Genomic DNA, 23,673 nt, shown 5'->3' with positions numbered 1-23,673 from the left:
ATCTGGCAAATCAGCTGATACAACTTTTTCAGATTTTGGCCCGCAGCGGAATCAGATTTTGAAAAGCACGTGCTGGGCTGCTTTCGCTTTTGGTTCAGATTTTGGCAGCGGATTTCTGGAATCGGATTCTGCTGGGTTCGCCCTTTGGTTCAGATTCTGTTGCGCGGCAGCGGAATCCGTCGATAAAAGCTGAACCACACAGGGCCATTATGTATCGGAGGGAGTACCTTGCTTGCTACAAAGTACTCATGAATGAATATGACCAACAGTATCAGCTCCCTCAATATTGTCTCAGAAGGAGTATTTCAATGATAGCAATTCTGAAACTAGACTATCACGAGGAACTTTTTCTTTTGGTAGTCCTTGATTTCTTCTTCCGAAAAGGAGGTGTTCTTGAATTTTTATTTCTGAAAGGAGGTGATCTTGATTTTTTTTCCTGAAAAGAAGGTGTTCTTGATTTGAGGCTTAGTATACTGCTCCCTCCGTCCGAAATTACTTGTCACAGAAATATCCAGATAATTTGGGATGGAGCAAGTACGTAATTGGCAAAACGAAATTATCACGTGGCAGCAAATTTAAAATGGAATAATTCGCCAGGCCACATACTATGTTTCACCGAAACAAGACAAGGCGAGCCAACGAGGGGTAGGGGTCCATTCTAGTGCTATCCCAGCGGCTTGCCATCACCTCACACCCTTTGCGTCACAACCGGGACAACTCATCACATACTTTGTGTACATATACATGAGCTCACAGCCTAAAGGCCTACTGAATTGCTAGGTCTCACAGTCCCAGCCAGCTACTAAAAAGGCTCCCGATTCCGCGATGATGAAGGCTTCCGTGCTGCTGATGGCCACCGTCGTCCTGCTGGCCATGGCTGTTCATGGCAAAGGGGACGGCGGGTGCATCCGGCGGGTCAGCGAGATCGAGACGCCGGTGCCCGGCTCCTGCCTCTGCTACGACAAGTGCGCCCGCAAGGGAGGAGACCAGCTGGCCGGGCTCACTGACACGCAGTCCCAGAGCTGCTTCGTGGACTGCGTGCTCAGGGACGGCGGCTGGGTCTTCTGCGCTGACGACGGCGGAGGCGAGGCGGCCGCCACCGTCGCCCCCCAGCCCCCGAGGCTGGATGTAGTGCTGAGCAAGCACGTGAGGGTACTGGTGACGAGGCCCAAGGTGTCGAGGAGCCGAAAGGAGAAGGAGGAGACAGAGGAGGTGCTGGTCGTGGAAATGGGCTTCGGACCCGACGTCCACCAGATATCCTTCCTCCACGTGTGGCTGAACTTGCGCGAGGGCGAAGAGAAAACGCTATTCGAAAACGCGGTGGTTGAGCCCCGGTACGCGGGCCATTACGTGGTGCACAGAGAGGACGTCGTCGCCGGGCAAGACAAGGCGGCGCGCAAGTTCCCCATCGGCCGCAACCTGGAGGCCATTGGAGCCGACGACGACAAGACGGTCATGGTGTCGATCGCTCCTTATGTTTCCGCTGGGAAGAAAGGGCCTTATTGGTACGAGCGGCAGACGTTATTTGTCCGCGGTGTCTACGTTGTGTACGAGCCTAAGCAGCATGTTACCCACCGCGATGATACAGGCAACATGAACGATCAGCTAGTCACCCGTTGGAATTGACCACGGGCATGTTAATTGTCGGCAGGCTTGGGTCGAAATCAATAAAATCGCAGGCACTGCACGCTCTTGTTGCAGCCATCTGTCTATGCCTATAACGGGCAACAGTTTTATTTAGAGTCTCATTTACTTAGACAACATTTCAGAAACCACTACATACAAGGCTAGCTTTTAAAAAAAGCACCATTTTACATTTTTATTGTAGAAGACGCCCTGTCTTCGGTAATTTGTTGCAGAAAAAGCACTGATCGATGGATTTGGCCCGTTTGATCACTTTCCTGACTGATGGGCCCGAAATCTGGTGACTAGCCTAATGGCATGGGTGGACGACGTTACTTCTTCCTTTGTTCGTGACCCACCCCAAGTCCAAACCTGGTTAATTAAAAAAGAGTCTCAACCCGGCCGCATGCCGGCCGCTGGCTCCCTCCACCTTCCTCTAGCATCCCCAGGCCACCCGGCGGTGGTGCCTCACTCCTCCCCGATGAACTAGCGCGCGCGGCTGCCTCAGATCCATCCCCTCCACGTGCTCCTTCCCCTCGTCCTCCCCTACTTCCGATCCGATCCCAGGAATCACGTGACCGCCTCAAATGAATGCCGTCTTCCTCCTCTAATCCTTCCGATCTGATCCCAGGAATCGCATGGCCGCCGCTGGCTCCTGCTGCTGCCGCTTGTCGCTGGAAGCCCACCGTCGGGCCCGCCTCGTCTGATCTAGTCCTCGACGCCACTACCACCGTCTGCCTACGTCGAGCTTGCCTTCGGTGCCGGTCAGCGGCACAACCACCACCTGCTACATCTTAACTACTCGGCGGCCATCACGACGCCGCTCGACTCCAAGCACGACCGACGCCCGGCTCCTGTGCATACACAGAGCAATACGAGGCTATGGCCCAGCCAGCTCCACCACACGCCCTTGGTCGATTCTTGCCCATGACCATGGCCAAGCCACCTCCTACTTGCACCCATGGCCGAGCCAGCTTCTGCATCTCATGCCCTTGGCCGCTGCCACCACTGGGTCATTTTGACCTAAGAGACCTCTAACACCGCTCGGCCGAGCCGTCATGCCATGTCATCAAGTTGTGGGACGCACATGTCGGAAAAGTCATCAAATGGACTTAACCGGTCGATTAGTGCTTTCAGCAACAAGATTATCAAAGACATGGTGTTTGCAATGAAAATGAAAGGTGGTGGTTTTTTGCAAACCTAACCTTCAATGTAGTGGCCTTTTGCAATTAACTCTATCAAAACAGATAACATTTGTGGAACCTCAGAAGCAAGGACATAGAACTGACTAAAACAAGAACAGTTTACCACCATGAATTATTTTTGCCCTTGATTTTTTGAGGTTTACCCTCGTGAACTTGGAGCATTGGATCTTCAAGTCAATATTGAACCTACCTTGATCAGTTTTGCACCAATACATTTGCAATGTAAAAATCTTGTTGATTCATATCGACATGACAAAATCTTGAGAAAGGAGATGATATGGCCGTATTGAGATGGGGACGAGAAAACGACAAACCCAGGATGGGCAATCAAGAAATGACACCGATAGCATGGGTGAAGAGGCGAGGGCAGTAGTAATTCCGTCCATGCGAGATTGAGAACGGGGCAAGGGGACACATGGGATCGGGTGAGCTATTAGTTTATGAGTTCGATTGCCTAAAAAGTTCACCGTTTTAGTCGATTCCACTCTTATCCGCCCGAGATGGGGACACCATGGCTGGCCACTGCGTCATCAGCTAAGGGCTCACTAGGAATATGCTAGAGGCTGGGACGACACAACTGGCGACAGTATCATTATCATAGTAGTGACAAAGGGTTAACGGGTTCGGGTGGAGGGGGTACATGGGTGCTCGCCGGTGCCGAACATGAGGTGGGAATCAGAGGGCTGACGGAAGGCGGCGGCGTACTGGCGGAGGATGTGGCTCAGACAGGACGGGCCGGTGAGGGGCAATGCCGCCGGCTACGGGTGGCATGGGTCGGTAGTTTGGACAGTACCGGGGAAAGGGACTGGCATGGTTGTGGTTTTCAAGGATGGCCGGGGCGTGAGGCTGCGCATGGTACCGCCAAATACAATGCCCGAGCGGAGGGGGTGGGACGAAGAAGCTGGTTAGTGGAGAAAAAAAATGAACCACAACTGTTCGATTTCAATCTAGTCGTCCACGCAAAATCTGACCCAGAGTCACAAAAATCATGCAACTATTTAATAGTTGGTCCCATTAATTTGCATCGGCTGCCGTGATAAAATTTGTACTAGAAATAGGATACTATATTCATCTCTTTCTTCGTAACTCTTTTTTGATGGAAAATGGTAGGTGAATTATATATGTAGTATGAATTTTATAAAAGAATACCTAATATTACAACAAGCCACTGCTGAATAGTTACATGAATGATGCTGCCCAATCTCTAATGCCAGCATATGAAGCCCTTTTCACTCTATGTAGCATAAGTCTGAGATCATCTTTAAATTCTACCTACATGTATAAAGATTAGGAGCTTTATGATTAAAGTTGTAATCATTCTGGTAGATCCAAATGCTCCAGAGACTAGGACGACGAGTTCCATGAAAAAGGGGACATCCAGGGCTCCCTTCAACCTTCTAAGAGTGGTGTGAAAATCATGAGAGAATTGGACAGATGTCTAGTAGATCCTCACAAATGGACAACCAAAGAAGGGATGCTCCCTATCCTCAATAACATGATGATTGCACATGCGAGAGTCATATGAGGGCAAATAGAAAGTCTTTCACAGCTGCATTGCTCTAGTATTTAATTTATCCATAAGCAGAAGCCATAAAAGCTATCTTGCAATTTTTAGCTGCATCCGTTAGTCAAGTGTCATGAGACACTAGTGGTCTATATTGTTCAATTCCTTTGAGAAGAAGAATGAAGCTATTAATGTCCCGAATGTCATTCTTGGCCCATGTCTTAAGCTTATATATCAACAATTGAATTGCCACCGATTCTTCTTTTTTTTTCGCGAATACACAAAGCTTGCGTATCATTCATTGATAGGTAGGAGAGAAATTACATAGACATGCAAGAGGAAAAGAGTGAAGAACCACACAAGATGTGGGAAAGACACAAGAAGGGATACAACACAACATAGACTCTCCTAGCTCGAACTCCAGCCGGCAAGGCAAAGAGAAGAGATACTAAGGTATCTGGGCCGCGTCTCGACCAACGCTGGGTACCATCGCTGCACGGCCACGATTGCAGGACGAACCGGATCAACGTACCTCCCACCTATGTCCTAGAGGAATGGCAAGTGGGGTGAAGGACCTTGCCAGACTAGGAGGAGAAGCCATGGAGAGAGCGTCATCGAGGCCGTACATAGTGCCCCGGATGCCTACGCCAAGAGGAGCAGCCCGGACCAACAAAGCATCCGAAGTCTTCAAATCCAACACCGAGCACACCACGAGCAACACGACAACGCCTTCATGAAGGATACACCGCTGAGACGCCGCCGCTGTCCGATCTAGTCGGCTACATCTAGGGTTTTCCCCGATAATTGCGTAGGGGTGCAGAGAAGAGGCCATGGTGGCACCTCCAAGAAGGGAACAACACCCGCAGGTGTCGCTGCCGCTAGCATCGGCAAGCGGAGCAAGGCTTTTGCCCGGCCAAATTCCGCACAATCCTAGATGCTAGTGTATCAGGATTCAGACACATGGAAACCAAAGCAGGTCGAGACCACAACCACCGGAAGACGAGCCATGCCAATCACCGGGAAAGATGACATAGGGCCCTGCTGGACAGCCCACCACAGAAAACCACCATGGGGCTCGAATCCGCCGCTCACAGCACACCACAACCAGCCCAAGGGAGATGCATGGCCGGGAACCTAGGAAGAGGCTCCGCCGCTGGGAAGACGCCGGACAACTGGAGGCTAGGGGGAATCAGCCCCACCGCGGCCAGCCAGAGAAGAGGCACGACCGGGACAAAGTCCTGCCACCGGGAGGACACCAGACAGCCAGAGCCAGGGGGATGGCCGGGCGAAGTGGAGCATAGGGGAGGGCGGGGGAGGGGACGCGCCGCTCCAGGGCACTGCGAGTGACGACGTAGGGGAGGGACTGCGGTGGCGACGCCAGATCTGACGCCGGAGGCGCGCCGCCAGGACGGCCACCAGGAGGTGCGGGAGGAGGGATACCACCGGATTCGCCACTAGGAGGATCGTCACCGGCCGCCGGGAGGGGCTCTGACAAGCCACCAGGAGGCGAGCCGCTAGCCGTGGGGCTCCGCGCGAGGGGAGCCGCGCCACAGGGGGAGACCCCACCGCCGCCACAACACGGGATTTTCCCGGTGGTAGCCTCCGGCGGCGGCGAGGGGATTATCTGGAGAAGGGGGCGGGGGCTTCGGCGGTGCGGTTGGCGGCTGCTGCGTGTGTCGCCTAGGGTAGGCGACGCAGGGGCCAACGTGTCTCATTGATGTTCAAGTGGATTACACTTTCAAACCAAAATACCGTCGACACTGATTCTTCTAGAAATGTTCTTCTCAGAAATATGACTGTTTCATGCAGCAGAGGCCACTTCCTCAAAGCCTTCAAGATCCATAAAAGAAATGCCACATATGAAAACATGAGACACTGGAATGGTAGTTTGTATCTTGAGAACTCAAGGAACATGATCAGTTGTACTTCTTGCTAGGTAGAAAGCCGTAGTGTAGTAGTGTTAGGATGGGTGATTGTCCAAGACCATGTGAAAAACCAATCCAGCTTTTCACGCAGCGGTCTGATTGCATATTATTCTATGTGAATTCTACCTTTCAGTGGCAACTCAATCAACCTAGACACCCCCCCCTCTCTCCTTGTACGTTTGTAACATAGTCACCCTTTTGGGTCCTTAATATATACATGCAGTAGGACGTGCTCCTACTGTCCAACCCTCAAAAAAAAAAAAACTCAATCAACCTAAATTACTGATTGCATCATAAAAAGCCAGCATATCACTTACTTTCTTCATAACTAGCTGCCACATAAAAAAAATTCCTATGTGGCAATGTTAGATGCGGTCTGAGATATTGGCATTGGGACTGCCCTAATAAGAAGAAACAATAACCTTTCACGTTAATGACAAACCTTTGTGGCTTTTCATTTCCTCATTACATCTTCTAGCTAGGGATAAGAAATGTATGTCTGGTATGAACAAGCCTAGCCTTTCATGCCCCACAAGTACATGCGTTAGAAACGGCGGCAAGAAAATACAACCAACCACGTATTGAAGGAAATATGCCCTAGAGGCAATAATAAAGTTATTATTTATTTCCTTATATCATGATAAATGTTTATTATTCATGCTAGAATTGTATTAACCGGGAACATAATACTTGTGTGAATACATAGACAAACAAAGTGTCACTAGTATGTCTCTACTTGACTAGCTCGTTGATCAAAGATGGTTATGTTTCCTAGCCATTGACATGAGTTGTCATTTGATTAACGGGATCACATCATTAGGAGAATGATGTGATTGACTTGACCCATTCCGTTAGCTTAGCACTCGATCGTTTAGTATGTTGCTATTGCTTTCTTCATGACTTATACATGTTCCTATGACTATGAGATTATGCAACTCCCGTTTACCGGAGGAACACTTTGTGTGCTACCAAACGTCACAACGTAACTGGGTGATTATAAAGGTGCTCTACAGGTGTCTCCGAAGGTACTTGTTGGGTTGGCGTATTTTGAGATTAGGATTTGTCACTCCGATTGTCGGAGAGGTATCTCTGGGCCCTCTCGGTAATGCACATCACTTAAGCCTTGCAAGCATTGCAACTAATGAGTTTGTTGCGAGATGATGTATTACGGAACGAGTAAAGAGACTTGCCGGTAACGAGATTGAACTAGGTATTAAGATTCCGACGATCGAATCTCGGGCAAATAACATACCGATGACAAAGGGAACAACGTATGTTGTTATGCGGTCTGACCGATAAAGATCTTCGTAGAATATGTGGGAGCCAATATGAGCATCCAGGTTCTGCTATTGGTTATTGACCGGAGACGTGTCTCAGTCATGTCTACATAGTTCTCGAACCCGTAGGGTCCGCACGCTTAACATTTTGATGACAATTATATTATGAGTTTATATGTTTTGATGTACCGAAGGTTGTTCGGAGTCCCGGATGTGATCACGGACATGACGAGGAGTCTCGAAATGGTCGAGACATAAAGATTGATATATTGGAAGCCTATGTTTGGATATCGAAAGTGTTCCGGGTGAAATCGGGATTTTACCGGAGTACCGGGAGGTTACCGGAACCCCCCGGCAACATAATGGGCCTTAGTGGGCCTAGGTGGAAGAGAGGAGAGGCGGCTAGGGCTGGGCCGCGCACCCCTCCCCCCTAGTCCGAATAGGACAAGGAGAAGGGGGCGGCGCCCCCTTCCTTCTTCTCCCTCTCCTCTTTCCCCCCTCCCAAGTCCTAATCCAACTAGGAAAGGGGGGGGGGGGGGGGGGGGAGTCCTACTCCCGGTGGGAGTAGGACTCCTCCTGGCGTGCCCCAAGGCTGGCCGCACCTCTCCCCCTTTGCTCCTTTATATACGGGGGCAGGGGGGCACCCCAAAGACACAACAATTGATCTATTGATCTCTTAGCCGTGTGCGGTGCCCCCCTCCACCATATTACACCTCGATAATATCGTAGCGGTGCTTAGGCGAAGCCCTGCGTCGGTAGAACATCATCATCGTCACCACGCCGTCGTGCTGACGAAACTCTCCCTCAACACTCGGCTGGATCGGAGTTCGAGGGACGTCATCGAGCTGAACGTGTGCTGAACTCGGAGGTGCCGTACGTTCGGTACTTGATCGGTCGGATCGTGAAGACGTACGACTACATCAACCGCGTTGTGTTAACGCTTCCGCTTTCGGTCTACGAGGGTACGTGGACAACACTCTCCCCTCTCGTTGCTATGCATCACCATGATCTTGCGTATGCGTAGGAAATTTTTTAAAATTACTACGTTCCCCAACACGTATTGCATCATTTAGAGGCTGTTTGGTTGCCAGCCTTAGCTTGCCACGCCAAACGTGTGGCGTGCCACAGCTCCCTTGGCATGTGTTTGGTTCTGTGCTAATGTTTGGCTCGCCACAGCCCATAGAAGAATCTCTAGTAGAAATTTTTGCCCAAGGTGCGGCGCTCGTTTTGTCCGCCACAGTTTCTGTGGCGAGCCACAGGTGTGGGCGTGTGGCTAGCTTAGGCGTGGCAAATTAAGTCTTCAACCAAATAGGCCGTTAGAATATGGTTCTGTGCCATTTTGCTCGTCTTTACGTGATCGGTGGTCCAGCCATCGTGTATCACGATTGAAGACCCATCCTTTCATTTTCTAGCTTGCTAACAAAGGAGCATAGTGAATCAAAAACAGAAAAAGAAAAAAAAGCCGTGTAGTAGATACAATCCAACATTGCACGCATGTGGCCACACATGGGATAATGTACCTGTCGCGTTTTGCCGAGCAAGTTAGCATCGTCGCGAAAGATCGGTGCTCCTTTTGTTTTTCATTTTTTTTTCGTTTCTTCCCTATCTTCTTCTTGTGAAGAAGAGAGAAACAACGGGGCATATATACATTATCTGCTCCCTATAAATACGAAGCTTTGGAGGTAAGAGGGCATAGCATCTATTATGGTTTCCGGTGCTCCGATGAAGAAGATAATTGCCATCGCCGGCATGATGATGGCTACCTTGTTCATTGCGGGGGCCCAGCAAGAGGCGGGAGGCTGCATTGTGGAGACATCCGACGTTCCGGGTGCCTCGAATCCCTGCATCTGCTCCCAGAACTGCGCCTGCGCCGGCAAGTGCATCCTGAATGCCGGCGAGGGCGCGGATGACGTCCAGACCTGCTTCGTCGAGTGTGTGCTGAAGAATGGCTGCGGAGACTGCCCAGGACCCTGGACAAGACCCCTCCCGACCACCTTGTACAAGACCCTGAGGCTGAAGCTGACAAGGCCTAAGGCCTCAGAGACACCTCCAGAGAGGGAGACGCTTCGCGTCTTCTTCGACGTGGAACCCCGCGGCACGGACACGCCCGTGATTGAGGTGTACTTGAATATGCCCGAGGGAAAAGAGTTGAGTGACAAGTCCGAGCACCACCTGCATACCTTCCTTGCGAGGCCAGACCACAAGGCGGAAATCTGGGACATACGCGGCGCGCTGTTGCAAATCGGAGCGGGCAGCGACAAGACGGTTGAGGTGTCGTTCTTGCCCAAGGCCTGGGGAGAAAGGGTTACTATAACCAGTGTCAAGATCGAATAGATGATTCTGGTGCAGGTCGTCCGTATACTCTATAGTCGTGGTGTGTGTCCTTCGTTTGTTTTGCTACCGTATTTGCACAAATAAAGAACAACTATATGTGTAACAGTGCAAAAATAAATTTATTTGTACTGCATATACTCTTAATACCGACTTAATTAACGAAACACACCGCCGCCAAAAAAGGTCACCCCTTAAGATCACGGATCCAAGAGGCTTGTTGTAGGCAATCCTTAACCCTGCGACGAGCAAAAGCAGAGGGCTTCACCAGCTTTAAGAGGTCAGGCGCGAAACGATAGAGGAGGAGGCTCTGAAGATGTTTGTCGCCTCATCGGAGAACGAGAGAGTCCCGCCGCCGACCATGAAGAAGTGTTGCCTCACTTTGGTAGCCCGTATCCACTTGGATCGCGGCGCATCATTCAATGCCTAGATCATGGAGCCCAAGGCCCCCATATTTGAGAGGGGTGCACACATTAACCCAGGATAACCGACATTGTCCACCTTTGGCAAAATCTGATCGCTTGGTTCCTGAAAGCTGCTCCATAGCAAGGTTTTGGTTACCGAATGGTGCATTTTTACCGAGGGGGACCGGTAAACGTGGTTACCACGGTTACCACGAAATTTCGAGCAAATTTTGAACAAATTTCGAATGAATTTTATAATTGAATTTGAATTCAAATTCTTTAAAATAGTTACAGATAGCACTTGAACTTATATTTATCATAAAAGAGCTACTAGCTAGTGGAACGTTGTCTACACGCGTGTTGTCAAGTGCTGCCATACTTTACTATACATTGAGCATTTGAATTTAAAATATTCAAAAAATCAATTTTTTTTGCTCGAAATGCCCATTTACCAAGGGGGACCGAAATATGCGGTAACCATGGTAAATCTTGAAATTTTGAGTGGTAACCAAAACTCTGCTCCGTAGTCATGCTACTACAGGCATTGATCGTTGGACCTAGTTAACCAATATTGTCGCCGTATCTGTTTTCCATTGTGACCTGTTTCCGTATATTCTAACAGGAGCTACTGTTTTTTGTTTGTATCTTCTAGAAAGAGATGGTGGACTCAGTGGGGCTTTGCAAGATTAGAGAAGCGACTCACGCAACTCTGTGCCCTAGTAGCCTACTGCAATGCTTTCACTTGATAGTAGTGTATGCAACATTAGAAAATTGCTATTGGAGCCCGAGCACATCTACTAGCAGATGAACAGTTTATTAAAAAATATATTTAAAATAATCAAAACAATCTGAATTTTTTGGACATGAAAGATGCTCCTGTTCTAGATGCATGTAAAATTTGGTTCCAAGATGACATCTGCGGTGCTCTGGACAAAAAATTAACATTACTCCAAAGTATCTATTTTCGAAGCTTTTTCCAGCTCAACTGTTTTCTCTAGAGCTCTTCCAATGTGACACCGTCACGAAATTTCACATGCAATGAACACTTTAAGCATCTTTAGTAACAAAATTTTCAGATTGTTTTGACTTTTTGGCTATTATTTTTTCAACTCAATATCACAGCACGACTAGATGAGCTCGAGGTCTGAAATGCCATCCTCATACAACATTAGATGCTATATGTACAATATTAGATGCTTGTGGTAGCTCATTTCTGGTTCTCTCTTTGTAATTTCCTATTCTACATGTTTGTCGCAGGTGCTACTTTCTGTGGCGATTGTCTTTGTATTGCATGTTCAGTATGACTTTTGCCCACCGTAGCTGGTTGAAAAATAGGCCTTTGATTATCTTCTCATTGCCATTGGTGGATATTTGGAGGCTTGTCTTTTTTACCCTGCTGTCAAAGGGAGGAGATAGAGGTAGCTGTACTCTTTTTTTGAAAGAAATTATTGGATTGTCAAATGGTTTTATGCATTCAAATGTGCTAAAACAATTATTTCTAGGACTACATGGAGTGCATAGAGGAATGTTCATTAGGTTTGTATCCACACACACACACACACACACACACACACACACAGAGAGAGAGAGAGAGAGAGAGAGAGAGAGAGAGAGAGAGAGAGAGAGAGAGAGAGAGAGAAAGAGAGAAGGGGGGGGGGGGGGGGGACGGGTCCACCGAAATATATATGTGCATGATTCCAAACAATACATTCCAGGATCAGAAATATTTATTAGTGTACTCCTGAAAAGAAAATATCAATGCTTCAGCTACCAACACTACAGGAAAAACAAATTAAGCTGAGTATAAAAAATACACGGTGATGCCCAATTTAACGAATAGTACGTCGAGTGTTACATTCTGACTTAAAGTACTCGGAACAAGCATCAGTACCACAAACACTATATAATCAGGGAATTTTCGAAGCGTCATATTAATTACTTTCTGAACCGTGATTCACGCACATTGTTGCCACATCACATCCATGCATGCATACTCGTTTGGATCTACCATGCGTGATACACGATGGCTGGACCACCAATAAGCAATAATTTAGGTAGAGAGCATGATGCATGACCACCGTCCACGACTGGACAACCAACAACCTATCTCGGGCGGGAACATGCATGCCCGTCAGCACAAGCAAGCACGAGAAGCACCTTGATCCTTTCGTGCTGTCTTCTCCCCGTCTTCTTGTGGTCACCCAAACACTCTCACAATTCCATTCGTGGCTTGTTCACTGATGGGGCACTGGAGGAACACACAAGCATCATCTGCTCATGCTGCACATGTGTCATGCGTCTATGTGGTACTTGTGCAATTTTTTTTTCTCAAAGCGAGGGAGACGGGGTTAATTCGCAGATCTATAAATATATCACAGGCGCTCCGAGGAGACACATAAACATGACTATCTAGCATAGCACACGGAGGAACCTCAGCAATGGCTTCTGGTGCTCAAGCGGCGAAGATGGTTGCACTGAGCATGGTGCTGGCCATCCTGCTCGCCACCACGGCCGACTCCAATCCCCAGCCAGACGGCACCTGCTCCGTGGAGTGCGCCTGCGCCGAGCAGTGCAGCCGCCAGTACCCTCGCGTCGACGACGACCCCCCTTTCAAGATCACTCCTGTCTGCACACACCGCACGGAGCACGAGCTCTACGCTCGCCTCTACTTGCACCATAGTTTTCAAGGGAAATATAGGAACCAACACAAAGTATTGAGCAGTACTGTGTTCCAAAATGACTTTGGATCCTTGGTTGTTAATGATTGGGTCATCACGGACGAACCTGGCCGTGACACCAAGGTTGTGGCTCACGCCAAGGGAATCCATATCCAGGCCGGAATGGACACCGAAGACTACTATGTTTCTTTCAACATGGTGTTCGACGATGGCAGGTAAATGCATGTGTTGCTTCAAGCTCATGTTTATGTACGCGACCTCGCGTATCATGGTTACCATGCATTTTACATTTTAGTTCTTCGAAATGGAGGGAAAACCCCGCCTCTATATTGGTTGATGCACACAAGCATTTGAATTCTACATTCAAGCATGCTAATTTGTATGTCATGCAGGTTTAAAGGGTCCACGCTTCAAGTCATGGGAACCGTTGTCGCAGAAGGTGAATGGGCTATTCTGGGTGGAACAGGAGAATTTGCATTAGCTCGTGGAGTCATTTATAAAACCTACTCGAAATACATTAATCAAGTGGGTGATGTGATTGAACTTGACATTCATTGTCTTTACACTGCTATGGAAAGGTCAAAGGTATAAAAATATTTCCTTTCAGATTACTTGCGAGTATACAATAAATAAATTTCTTGCGCAGTAATTAACAAGGTTTATCTTTCACCACTCTGCAGGGTACTTATTGGGCATTGGAGGCATGAACAAACGATTCGAGTCTTGAAAGACCATCCATGCAATTCCTTCCTGAAGCATGTGCGCGCTTAGTACGGGTCCATAAGCTTAGTATGTATCCGTCGGTGTCTATAAATTATTGCCAGCAATAAAAGATCTTGGTTTATCAAAACATGTTTAGTGTCAAGATTGGAAAACAAAATCCTTAGGTGATTTATCTTACAATGAAGTTGTACCGATGTGAGCTGATGTGCTAGCAGAATATCAGAGTTGTAGTCTTGTAGATGGACCGAGCTTGTTATCTGTTGGACTCTCTTTGTTGCTGCGTTAGAGTAGCTCATGAAGGTTACCCTAAATTTTCGGTCCTTTACAAATTGTCTTTCACCAGTCGTTCATGGCAGCACCGATTATTTCTGTATCACTTACATGGAGATAAAGAGGGGATTTTTAGATGGTTATAGGGATTTTGTTCTGTCTGCTAGTTGAAGTATCGGCCAACTTCCGTTTTCTGAACAAGTAACATGAATACAGAGTCGACCATTAGCAGTATGGGGTGGCCATATATTATTATTTTCTCATTCGCTGGACTTGGTGAAAGCACGGGGAACCTTCCAATATGCTTGACTTCCACTTTGTATCGCTTTCTTCTGTAAGTTTTAGTAGGACATATGCCCGTGTGTTTCAATGGAAGAAAAGACACATCTCTAACCAAATAAAACACGCCAAAGGTCAACGTCCTCTATTTAAACAACATGCCACGACATCTATGTCAACGTTTATCCTCTTTCGCGCCCTTGTCGACGATGGCTGCTGTGCCCAACTGATCCCAACGCGTACAAACGTGATCAATCCACAAGACAACGACCTAGCCGCTGCACGACACATTTGCATTGAACCATACCAACGCAAGGGATGATTAGAACTGTAGAAAGTAATATTGTCATGTAAACTTCTCCCAATCCCCCCCCCCCCCCCCCCCCCCCGATCTCCTCCTTCACTGTCCCACACTCTGCCTTCCTCCTAGCTACCCTCTGCAGGAATTGGAGCAATTCCAACATTTCTCCCAAATCTCTCCCCTAATTCTCTTTGTAGGGGACTTCCTTACAAACATTTTCCCTAAAATTTGCTGAACGCCAGTAGCACTCTTAAATCTCTACCACTACATTTTAACATTATATTTTTTTTAATATCATGAAACTTGATTCATATGTACATCATTGTAATATCCTCTGCATTTTCAGTTGAATAATCAAATTATTACTACAATGCAAAACTAATACATAAAACAAAGAACTAAATGGAAATTTTACATTATTTTATATTATATTAACATACAAAACAAACAACCAAACAGATTTTCAGAAGCAGCATACACATCTAGAAACATAAACTATAAGTAAAAAAAACCATAAATTATAAACTGCTACGACAACTCAAATATAATCAGAAGCCCACCCTCTCACTTTCTCTCTCTTTTCTCTCCCGAGACAACACGCAGCAACAACAATGTATACACAGAGCAGCAGCCTCATTTTCTCGAACTTCCATATTACTACTACTGCTCCCTAAGAGCAACTTCAACCGGCAGACCCAAACGGACACACGCTTTGTCTGCTTTTTATTTGTTTGGGTCGGCCGCGCGGAAGTTATTGTCCGTTTTTTCATTTAGGTTGGCGCATGCACCCAACGCTGGTCCGACACATTTTTTTGCGCATGGATTTAAAAAAAACACAACAAACACGTTCAAACTTAACATGTCGTCCGACCCGGGGCCAGTGAGGTCGACCAACTCTGTCGCCAGGCCAACCCAGGGGAATGTCGCCTCCCAGGCCTGGGCCGCGTCCTGCACCTGTTGCGCCGGTTGCACCGCCGGCTGGACTGCTTCGCCGCGGGCACGACGCTCCTCCTCTTCCTTACGGCGCGCCTCCTCGTCCTCCCATGCCCAGCAGGCACGGCGCTCCTGCACCTCGTGCTCGGCCTGCATCAGGCGCTCGCCATCTGCCCACTCCTCCGCGAGCGCGTGGGCTCTGTAATGCTTGAGGTACGCCACCTCCTGCGTAGGTGGCTCAGCGCGACTGACCCACTCACGCAGCCCACCGGTCCACACGGTTCGATACGGGCTCCGTCGGCGGCGGCTCGGCCTTTGGTTCGGGGAGCCTCGGTGGCGACGGCGGAATCACGCAGTCCCCGGGCGCAGACAGGGCGAGGGCCTCTGCTATACCTGGCCATCTGTCGGGCCGGGCCGGTCCTCGGGCCGAGCCGGACAATGCCCGACGAAGTAAACCAAGGCCTGGGCCCGGCCCGGCCATCAGGCCTACAATCCAGGCCCAAGCCCGGCCCATCAACGTAAAAGCCCGCTAGGCCTCAGGCCTCGGGTCGGGCCTCTTCATTAAATCGCAAAATATGACGGGCCCAGGACCTGGCCTGACCTGACTTTTGGGCTCAATTTCTAGGCCCAGGCCCGGCCCACGGGCAAGACCGGGCCGGGTCGGGTCGGGCTTTTTCGGGCGGGGTTGGGTCGGGTCGTCTGGGCAGGGTTGCCCATGGCCAGGTATAGCCCCTGCCAGCCTCGACTTGTAGGCAGCCTCCTCCTCCTCCTCCCTGCGCTGGGTCTCCTCGTTGGAGCTCTGCATGGCTGCCGCCAATGCGGCTTGATACACCTCCTCCTCCATCTCCTCCTCCTCCGGCTTGAAAGATGTACTTACTTAACATGCGTGCATGTGTAGTGGACCTCTTGAGATCATTCAGAGCACGTAATAAGATGTAACGTGCATAAATGTGTAGTGGAGGTACTTTTGGAGGGCCCAGAGAGAGTCTAGATATATGAACTTACACATTCATTGATCTAGCATGAGCATGAGATATTTCATTTCCACTTTTTCACATGATTATGTTACTTACCACACTTTAATGCTTTGGAGAGTTACACTTGGTGAAGCTATGAACCTGGTCTAGTTTTTAGTATAAGAATCACCCTACAATAACTTTTACATGATGTTTCGCTTTCGTTTTTGTTTCATTCCGAAAATACCACCCGAGTCCAGTAGATAGTAGGGTTACTTAAGCTCTTCCGTCAAATTTTCCACAGGGCGTTAGTAGTATTTTTGTGCGTATCTTAGCAATCATTCTTGGAGTATTTGAACAGAACAAATTGGTTTTGATATGAAGCACTTTTATTCATTACTTATACATGATCGTTCTAGGTGATAAGAGCACAAAAATGGAAGTTTAAATTGCATTGAAAGAAACAAAATTTAAAATTACAAAGCTATAGAGGCAAGACGTGTTACGGATATTAGCAATTTTTCAATTAATTTAATCCAGAGAATAACCATGAGCACGACATTAACATGATTAAACACATGCTGATATTTGATCACACAAGCACATACTACGCTATCAGCATATACATCTATATATATTGCTATATTAAGAAGATCCAACAGTGCAACTGTACCACATATAAAATTTTCAGCAGACGAAAACTTTCACCTAGTGACGACTTAAACCAAACCAACTTTAATAGCAATTCATGCAAAGTGCCAAAGCAAAAAATATGAATGCAACGATAATAAAAAGACTCTAACCTTTCGGGCTGCCTCCCGATAGTGCTTTCTTTAGAGCCATATAGCTAGACTTTGATGCTCCATAAATCCACCCGGATCCCAAGGGATATCCACCGGGTGTGTAGACGGATTTGTCTCCAACCACTTTTTGGAGCACCTCATAGCAAAGTGTGGTCGAAGCCGTACCCTCTTGTGGTGCATCAGCATCATATATGTGAAGAGTTCCTCGCCCCCAAGCTGGAACCGATGCACCAAGCTAGGTATACATGCATGTCTCCTTGTTCTTCTGCAAGGTCATGGTTAGAGACTTAAGATTAAATTTAGATTAAATTTAACGATAGTACCTTGGATATCATTGCAAGGGAACACCTCATAAAATTCTTCTTGTGGAGCGTGTAGTTCAACACTCCCTATGCGCTTCCCCTGCACAAGAAACTGTCCAAAAAATCATAGTTGGACATTAGCATCGATAAATCAAGAGTATATTCTTCCTCCAGTTTGACATTAGAGCTAACATGATATTCATCATCCTCAACTCGAGGGTGACATTTCGGCATGGGAAGTTTGTTAGCATCAAATTCATTCAAAGTAGAGTTATCACTATACTCTTGTTCCTTTATATCGGAGGGTTCTTTTATCGTGAACTCCTCTTCTTCTTCAAACTGATGCGCTTGACAATACTCGTATATGGAGTACATTTTATCGTACATCCATTCTATTATGGCATCATTGTTGTGGGCCCTAGCAACGTCTTGGACGTCAGCAAATAGTATACCTGCACTTTTAATTACTACATACCATAGGGATTCCTCGGTGACATATGTCTTATTATTGCTATAATTTGCGATAACTTGATCATAAGCATTTTGCACTGAAAGTCAATGTGCTAGCGAGAACCACAACATAAGCAACGACTTTGATACAAAGAACACATCATACCTGCATATTCCTCTATGAATAAATGTAGTTCTTTAATAACCATGGAAGTTATATCTTTTCCAAGAGTTGCTTCATCAAAGAACATATAAAGAGTGTGCAAAAGGTTACTTTGGTGGGTGGAAGATGAGGGTGGGTGATCAATCCGTTCCTCCTCTTCATTTTCCTTGGTGTTCCCTTCCTCTAGGCACACTTCATCCAAGATAGTTGGTTATTTGGCATCCCCATTTGTTTGCTGCAAGTTAGTTTGGAAAATATTTAATTCATGTTCATTTACCCTTTCTTGCAGCATGTCATCAACATAGAGGGCTGTTTGCTCATCAGGAAGTTCATCCTTTTCTTTATCATTTTGTGAATCCTACAAAAGGTTAGTTTCTCTCATGGCAGTCACGATCCGCTCCGGTCCATTCTTCACTAATACATTGTCTCAAAAATTCTCTAGGCAAAAGAAATGAATAGGAGTCACCTTCTCATGAATGATGTCTAGCAAAATGCACTTTACCCTTTTATTTCTTATTCTACGAAGAATTTCACCGACACCAACAAGAAGCACTAGTTGTATGATTTCCAAACAAGCATGACATTTATCACTACTATTATAAGTTGCTAGTATTGGATTGATATTATACTCACATTGGTAGTTTAGGTGCTCTTCGGATTGACATTCTTCACATGACAGAGGGTATGCAGTATATATCATTGATGAATAGTTATTCACCAATTTCAACCATTCTTTTATCTTAGCTTCTTTTTCTTTTGCTTCTTTTTTATGATAGCCAATCGGTTGTTATTTTCATAGACGCTATTCTAGTCCTGCAAAATATCTCCAATGAGTATCTCAGAAGACATGATTACACTGGTGGGCGTCGGTGCTATACAAACGGTTTTTAACCCCTTTCCGCGATTGTATTTGGAGCCGTTGCCTAGTGAGTGACGGCCATAGGGGGGGGGGGGCTTCCCACACGACCCAAAAACCGTCGGGGATATACCCTCCTGGCACACACGCTCGGCAAAATGAGTTCGTGTGCGACTGCCAAGCGCTCAAATACAGAAATACGTACAGTAGAGCTAAAAAATACAATTATACTGGCGAAATTGTTTCCGGTCGCAAGTACATCCCACACAGTCAGTCCCCGCTAAACGTTTTCGTTCGTATGTACATCCCACACAGTCGCTCCAAAGAAAACATTTCCGTTCACAGGTACATCACACACAATTTTTCCTGTTAAATCATTTGTGATAGCGTTGCCATTGCACACGATATTAACAATTTTATCGTTTGCGTTATTGAATGCATCACACACGGTGCGTAGAAGAAACTTTGTGGCAAAGGTTGTCCATCACACACATTTTATGTGGTAAACATTTGCGCAAGGTGGCCTAACACAAACAGTTTTCAAGAGAAAGTCGTGTGTTCAGTGGAGATTGATCACACACTTAGTGGATCCTAGAAACGTTTCTGATCTCCACGTCTATCGCAGACGTTTCGCTTTCGCAAACCGTGTGCAGTGTAATCCCTAATTAATCCCTAATTTAAAAATCAAATGTTTTGAATTTGAATGTAGGGAATCACTTATTTCATATCCAACCATGTTTATTACAAATATAGGTTCTACCACGAATGCATAATTCGATGGACAGGTACATATATTGAAGAACTACAGAAGCACCAAGTAAAGAATGATGAACCACTGTTGTACTAAAGACTGTAAAGAGAGAGGCGAAAGACATTCTGGTTGCTGGAGAAGGTGAAGCGGAATGCCCATATTGTGCCCTCCTCCATGCGTAATGCGCGCATGACTCTAGGACAACCCCTTGTGATGGCTGCCCGTCCATCCTTCACTGTCTTCATTACGACTTCTCGATGCTCATTGTAGTCTGGATGAAATACTTTAACCTTCATTGCGTGTCCACCAATCATGTACTTTGCGAGGGAATCTTGAGTGAACTGCTTCGGGAACCACTGGGAATGAAAAAGATTCAGACATTGTTGTCTAACAACTCATTATGGGCAGTAAAAAAAGAAGGCTGCAGAGTTTGTAGTTACCATCCTACAACTCATTGTTGTGTTGGATAGAGCATAAACAAATAATTTTCTTTCCACCATTCGTATCTTTTTGCTAATAATCCTTATCAGTTTCATCACTTGATGCTTGTTCATCAATATCTCATTGCCCCATATGCAAAAAGGGTCGATGCGTGGATCCTTGCCAAGGGTATATGTACCTACAAACAACAAGTCAATATTAGAAGTTAACAAGTGTCCAGGCCTGGATCTATATGCACTACATTATGGAACGACGGGGGGAGTACAAGCCGAGGGATGAAGCTAACCTCGGCGGAAAATGGTGGCCACTCCCGTTGTTGTCCTGCATAAGTAGTGGAAAGGCATGATAAGTCCAGCAACCTTAACATCAAACAAATATAGCAAAGGTAAACAACATCATCTCCAAATGATAGCTTGAATGTGTTGGTTTCAACATGCTGTTAAAGCAGATATAAAATGGAAGGCAATGTTACTGACAGCAGGCTTAACAGCCATCAAATCTTGCAATTCAAACTGGTATTGTTGAAAATGAATAGAACGTAGGTAATGCTTAAACATCACACTGGATAAATGTGTAAAACTGAAATAAAGGGCATGTGTTAACTACACTAGGAATAACTGGAACCAAATATAGCCGTTCAAACTGGTATTGATGTAGTCGAGTGGCACAGTTCCGACTTGCACATAATGAACAACACATTGTGAATGACTGAAATAAGCAAGGCATAAATGACCAGTATAACAACCAAATATAGCCATTGAAAACTGGACAGTCTCACAGCAACTAACCTAACAAGCAAATACAGATAAATAGGGCATATGCTTGAAAACTGGACAAATGCTCACTGCAACCAACCTAACAAGCAGATAAAGATAAACAAGGCAACTGCTTGATAATTGGACAAATGCTAAAAAAGCAACCTAACAACCAAATACAGATAAACAAGGCATCTGCTTGATAACTGGACAAATGCTATAAAAAAGCAACCTAACAACCAAATACAGATAAACAAGGCATCTGCTTCATAACTGGGCAAATGCTCACTGCAACCAAACTAAGAACCAAATACAGATAAACAAGGCATCTGCTCGATAACTGAAAAAAATGCTCACTCCAACCAACCTAACAACCAAATACAGATAAACAAGGCATCTAGTCACTATAAACAACCAAATATAGCCATTCGTGAAACTGAAGTGGACAATTCATACTTAAACATCACATAGCCCTATTGAACAATACATTTTTGCATAACTAAAATAATTAAACACGGCACAGTTAAAGCACCGCACGACAAATGCTACTACAACAAAGGGTACGGGTTGGCAAGCTAGAAAAGGTAAGATTTGCTGATAGAATGTTGCCTCACAGACCCATGGTGCGCTCTCTGATGTGTCAGATTGGCTGTTTCACCTTGGAAGAACCTTCGTGGGTGCCCTCCTCATGGTCGTGGTCGTGGTCGATGAGATCTGACTTGGCAACTGAGGATCCCAAGCCGCCGCCGTAGAACGTGTCCTTCAGAAATGACAAAATGGGCTCGATGGCGTATAAAGCTCGCAAATCCTTGACTGCTTGGCGGAGGAGATCAGCGGCAGGGCCGTCGAAGCGATCGACGGTGGTTGAACCAGAGGGGTTGGGGATGGACCACTTAACCTGTGACATGGCCCGCGTGAAGCCGTCGCTGTGGACGAGCTTGATGTCGTAGCCAGCTTTCCCGAGATACAGTAATACGCTAGCCCGCTGACATGAAGCCTTCAGCATGGCAACGTAGTCAACGTCTTCACCGGCTTCCGCGGCAACGTGTTTCTCTGGGATCGACAGGTCGGGGCGAACGGCGGCCACCTCGCCAACGTCCGCCGGAGAGGCCATGATAAACCTCTTCTTGGCCGAACACTCGTCGGGCTCCCCGGGATACGTGGTCGAGCTTAGGCTGCGACATTCTGGAGCAGGGGATGTAGATCTGTCGGGGAGGGACACCGCAGGCCTCATCTAAAAACTCAGGGGAGTGGGGCGACAGTATGGGAATCGCTGGGTAACCTGAACTTATTATCTAAGCTAGGAGGAACAGGCATACCAGCAGGGGTTGGCGGCGGTGCCGGCGGCGGTCGCGAGCTAGGGTTTGAGGGGAGGAGGGGGCGGGCGGGGGACTGTGGAGGGGGGGATTGGTGTTTGAGGATACGCCGCGGCTACGGAAATTTTTAGTAATGGTGGGTGGAGATGGTGGTGGACGAGGGAGGGCGACGGTTCAAATGCCTCGGCTACTGCAATTTTACTATAAGGTCGGTGCTGGAGGAGTGTCACTACTAGAAAAAGGACTATTAGTGGCGCACCTATTTTTGCCATTAATGGCGCACTATAGCTGTGCCACTATTACCACGCCACTAGTAACAAATACTAATGGCGCACCTCTGGTGCGCCATTAGTATTGCAGGTAACAGTGGCGCACCTTTAGTGCGCCATTACTATTGCTACAGGTGCGCCACTGGTAACATTTTTTTTGAATTTTTTTGATTTTTTTTTGAATTTTGAAGGCGGGAAAATAGTAGTGGCGCACCGTCTAACCCCCACCGTGTGCCATTGCTAATTTTGAATTTTGAATTTGGATCTGGATCTAGATCTGGCTAAAATTTTTTGCTCATTTTTTTGCTTGAATTTTTTTCAAATTTCGTTGTCGACCTGGATCTAGTACGTTCTTTGTGCCAGGGAGCTCCACATGTGGCCGGAAGTAGAGGAGGAGGGAGGAGAGACCGTGAGGAGGAGAGGAGGGAGGAGAGACCGTGAGGATCAGGAGAGGAGGGAGGAGGAGGTCGCCGGAGAGGAGGAGGAGGAGGACCGTGAGCAGGAGAGGAAGGAGGAGCACCATGAGGAGGAGAGGAGGGAGGAGGAGGTCGCCGGAGGAGGAGCACCGTGAGGAGGAGGTCACCGGAGGAGGAGCACCGTGAGGAGGAGGAGGTCACCGGAGAGGAGGAGATGGAGTGGAGGAGAGGAGGAGATGAGGAGATGGAGTGGAGGAGAGGAGGAGAAGAATGAAGTGGTAAGTGGCTGGCCGGCCCTTTTAAACTTATGTCCCAACTTAGTAGTGGCGCACCATGCACTGGTGAGCCATGATACGTCTTCGTCGTATCTACTTTTCCAAACACTTTTGCCCTTGTTTTGGACTCTAATTTGCATGATTTGAATGGAACTAACCCGAACTGACGCTGTTTTAAGCAGAATTGCCATGGTGTTATTTATGTGCAGAAACAAAAGTTCTCGGAATGACCAGAAACTCCACGGAACATATTTTTGGAAAATATTAAAAATACTGGAAGAAGAATCCACGTCAGGGGGCCCACACCCTGTCCACGAGGGTGGGGGGCGCGCCCCCTGCCTCGTGCCCCCCCTGACGCTCCACCGACCTCAACTCCAACTCCATATATTCACTTTCGGGGAGAGAAAAATCAGAGAGAAGGATTCATCGCGTTTTACGACACGGAGCCGCCGCCAAGCCCTAAAACC

General features: G+C 47.1%; 1 protein-coding gene across 1 annotated transcript; it reads left to right on the top strand.

Moving 5' to 3' along the window:
- Nucleotides 1-12,666: 12,666 nt before the first annotated feature.
- On the top strand, nt 12,667-13,933 carry LOC109746739 (dirigent protein 11). The gene is made up of 3 exons (XM_020305846.4): nt 12,667-13,162; nt 13,340-13,532; nt 13,628-13,933. Exons 1-3 carry the CDS (start codon nt 12,708-12,710, stop codon nt 13,652-13,654), a joined length of 675 nt encoding a protein of 224 aa, XP_020161435.1. The 5' UTR covers nt 12,667-12,707; the 3' UTR covers nt 13,655-13,933.
- The last annotated feature ends 9,740 nt before the right edge of the window (nt 13,934-23,673 follow it).

Source organism: Aegilops tauschii, chromosome 2 (genome assembly GCF_002575655.3).
Source record: "Aegilops tauschii subsp. strangulata cultivar AL8/78 chromosome 2, Aet v6.0, whole genome shotgun sequence".
Taxonomy (NCBI): Eukaryota; Viridiplantae; Streptophyta; class Magnoliopsida; order Poales; family Poaceae; genus Aegilops; species Aegilops tauschii.
This window is presented reverse-complemented; position numbering and strand designations above follow the sequence as displayed.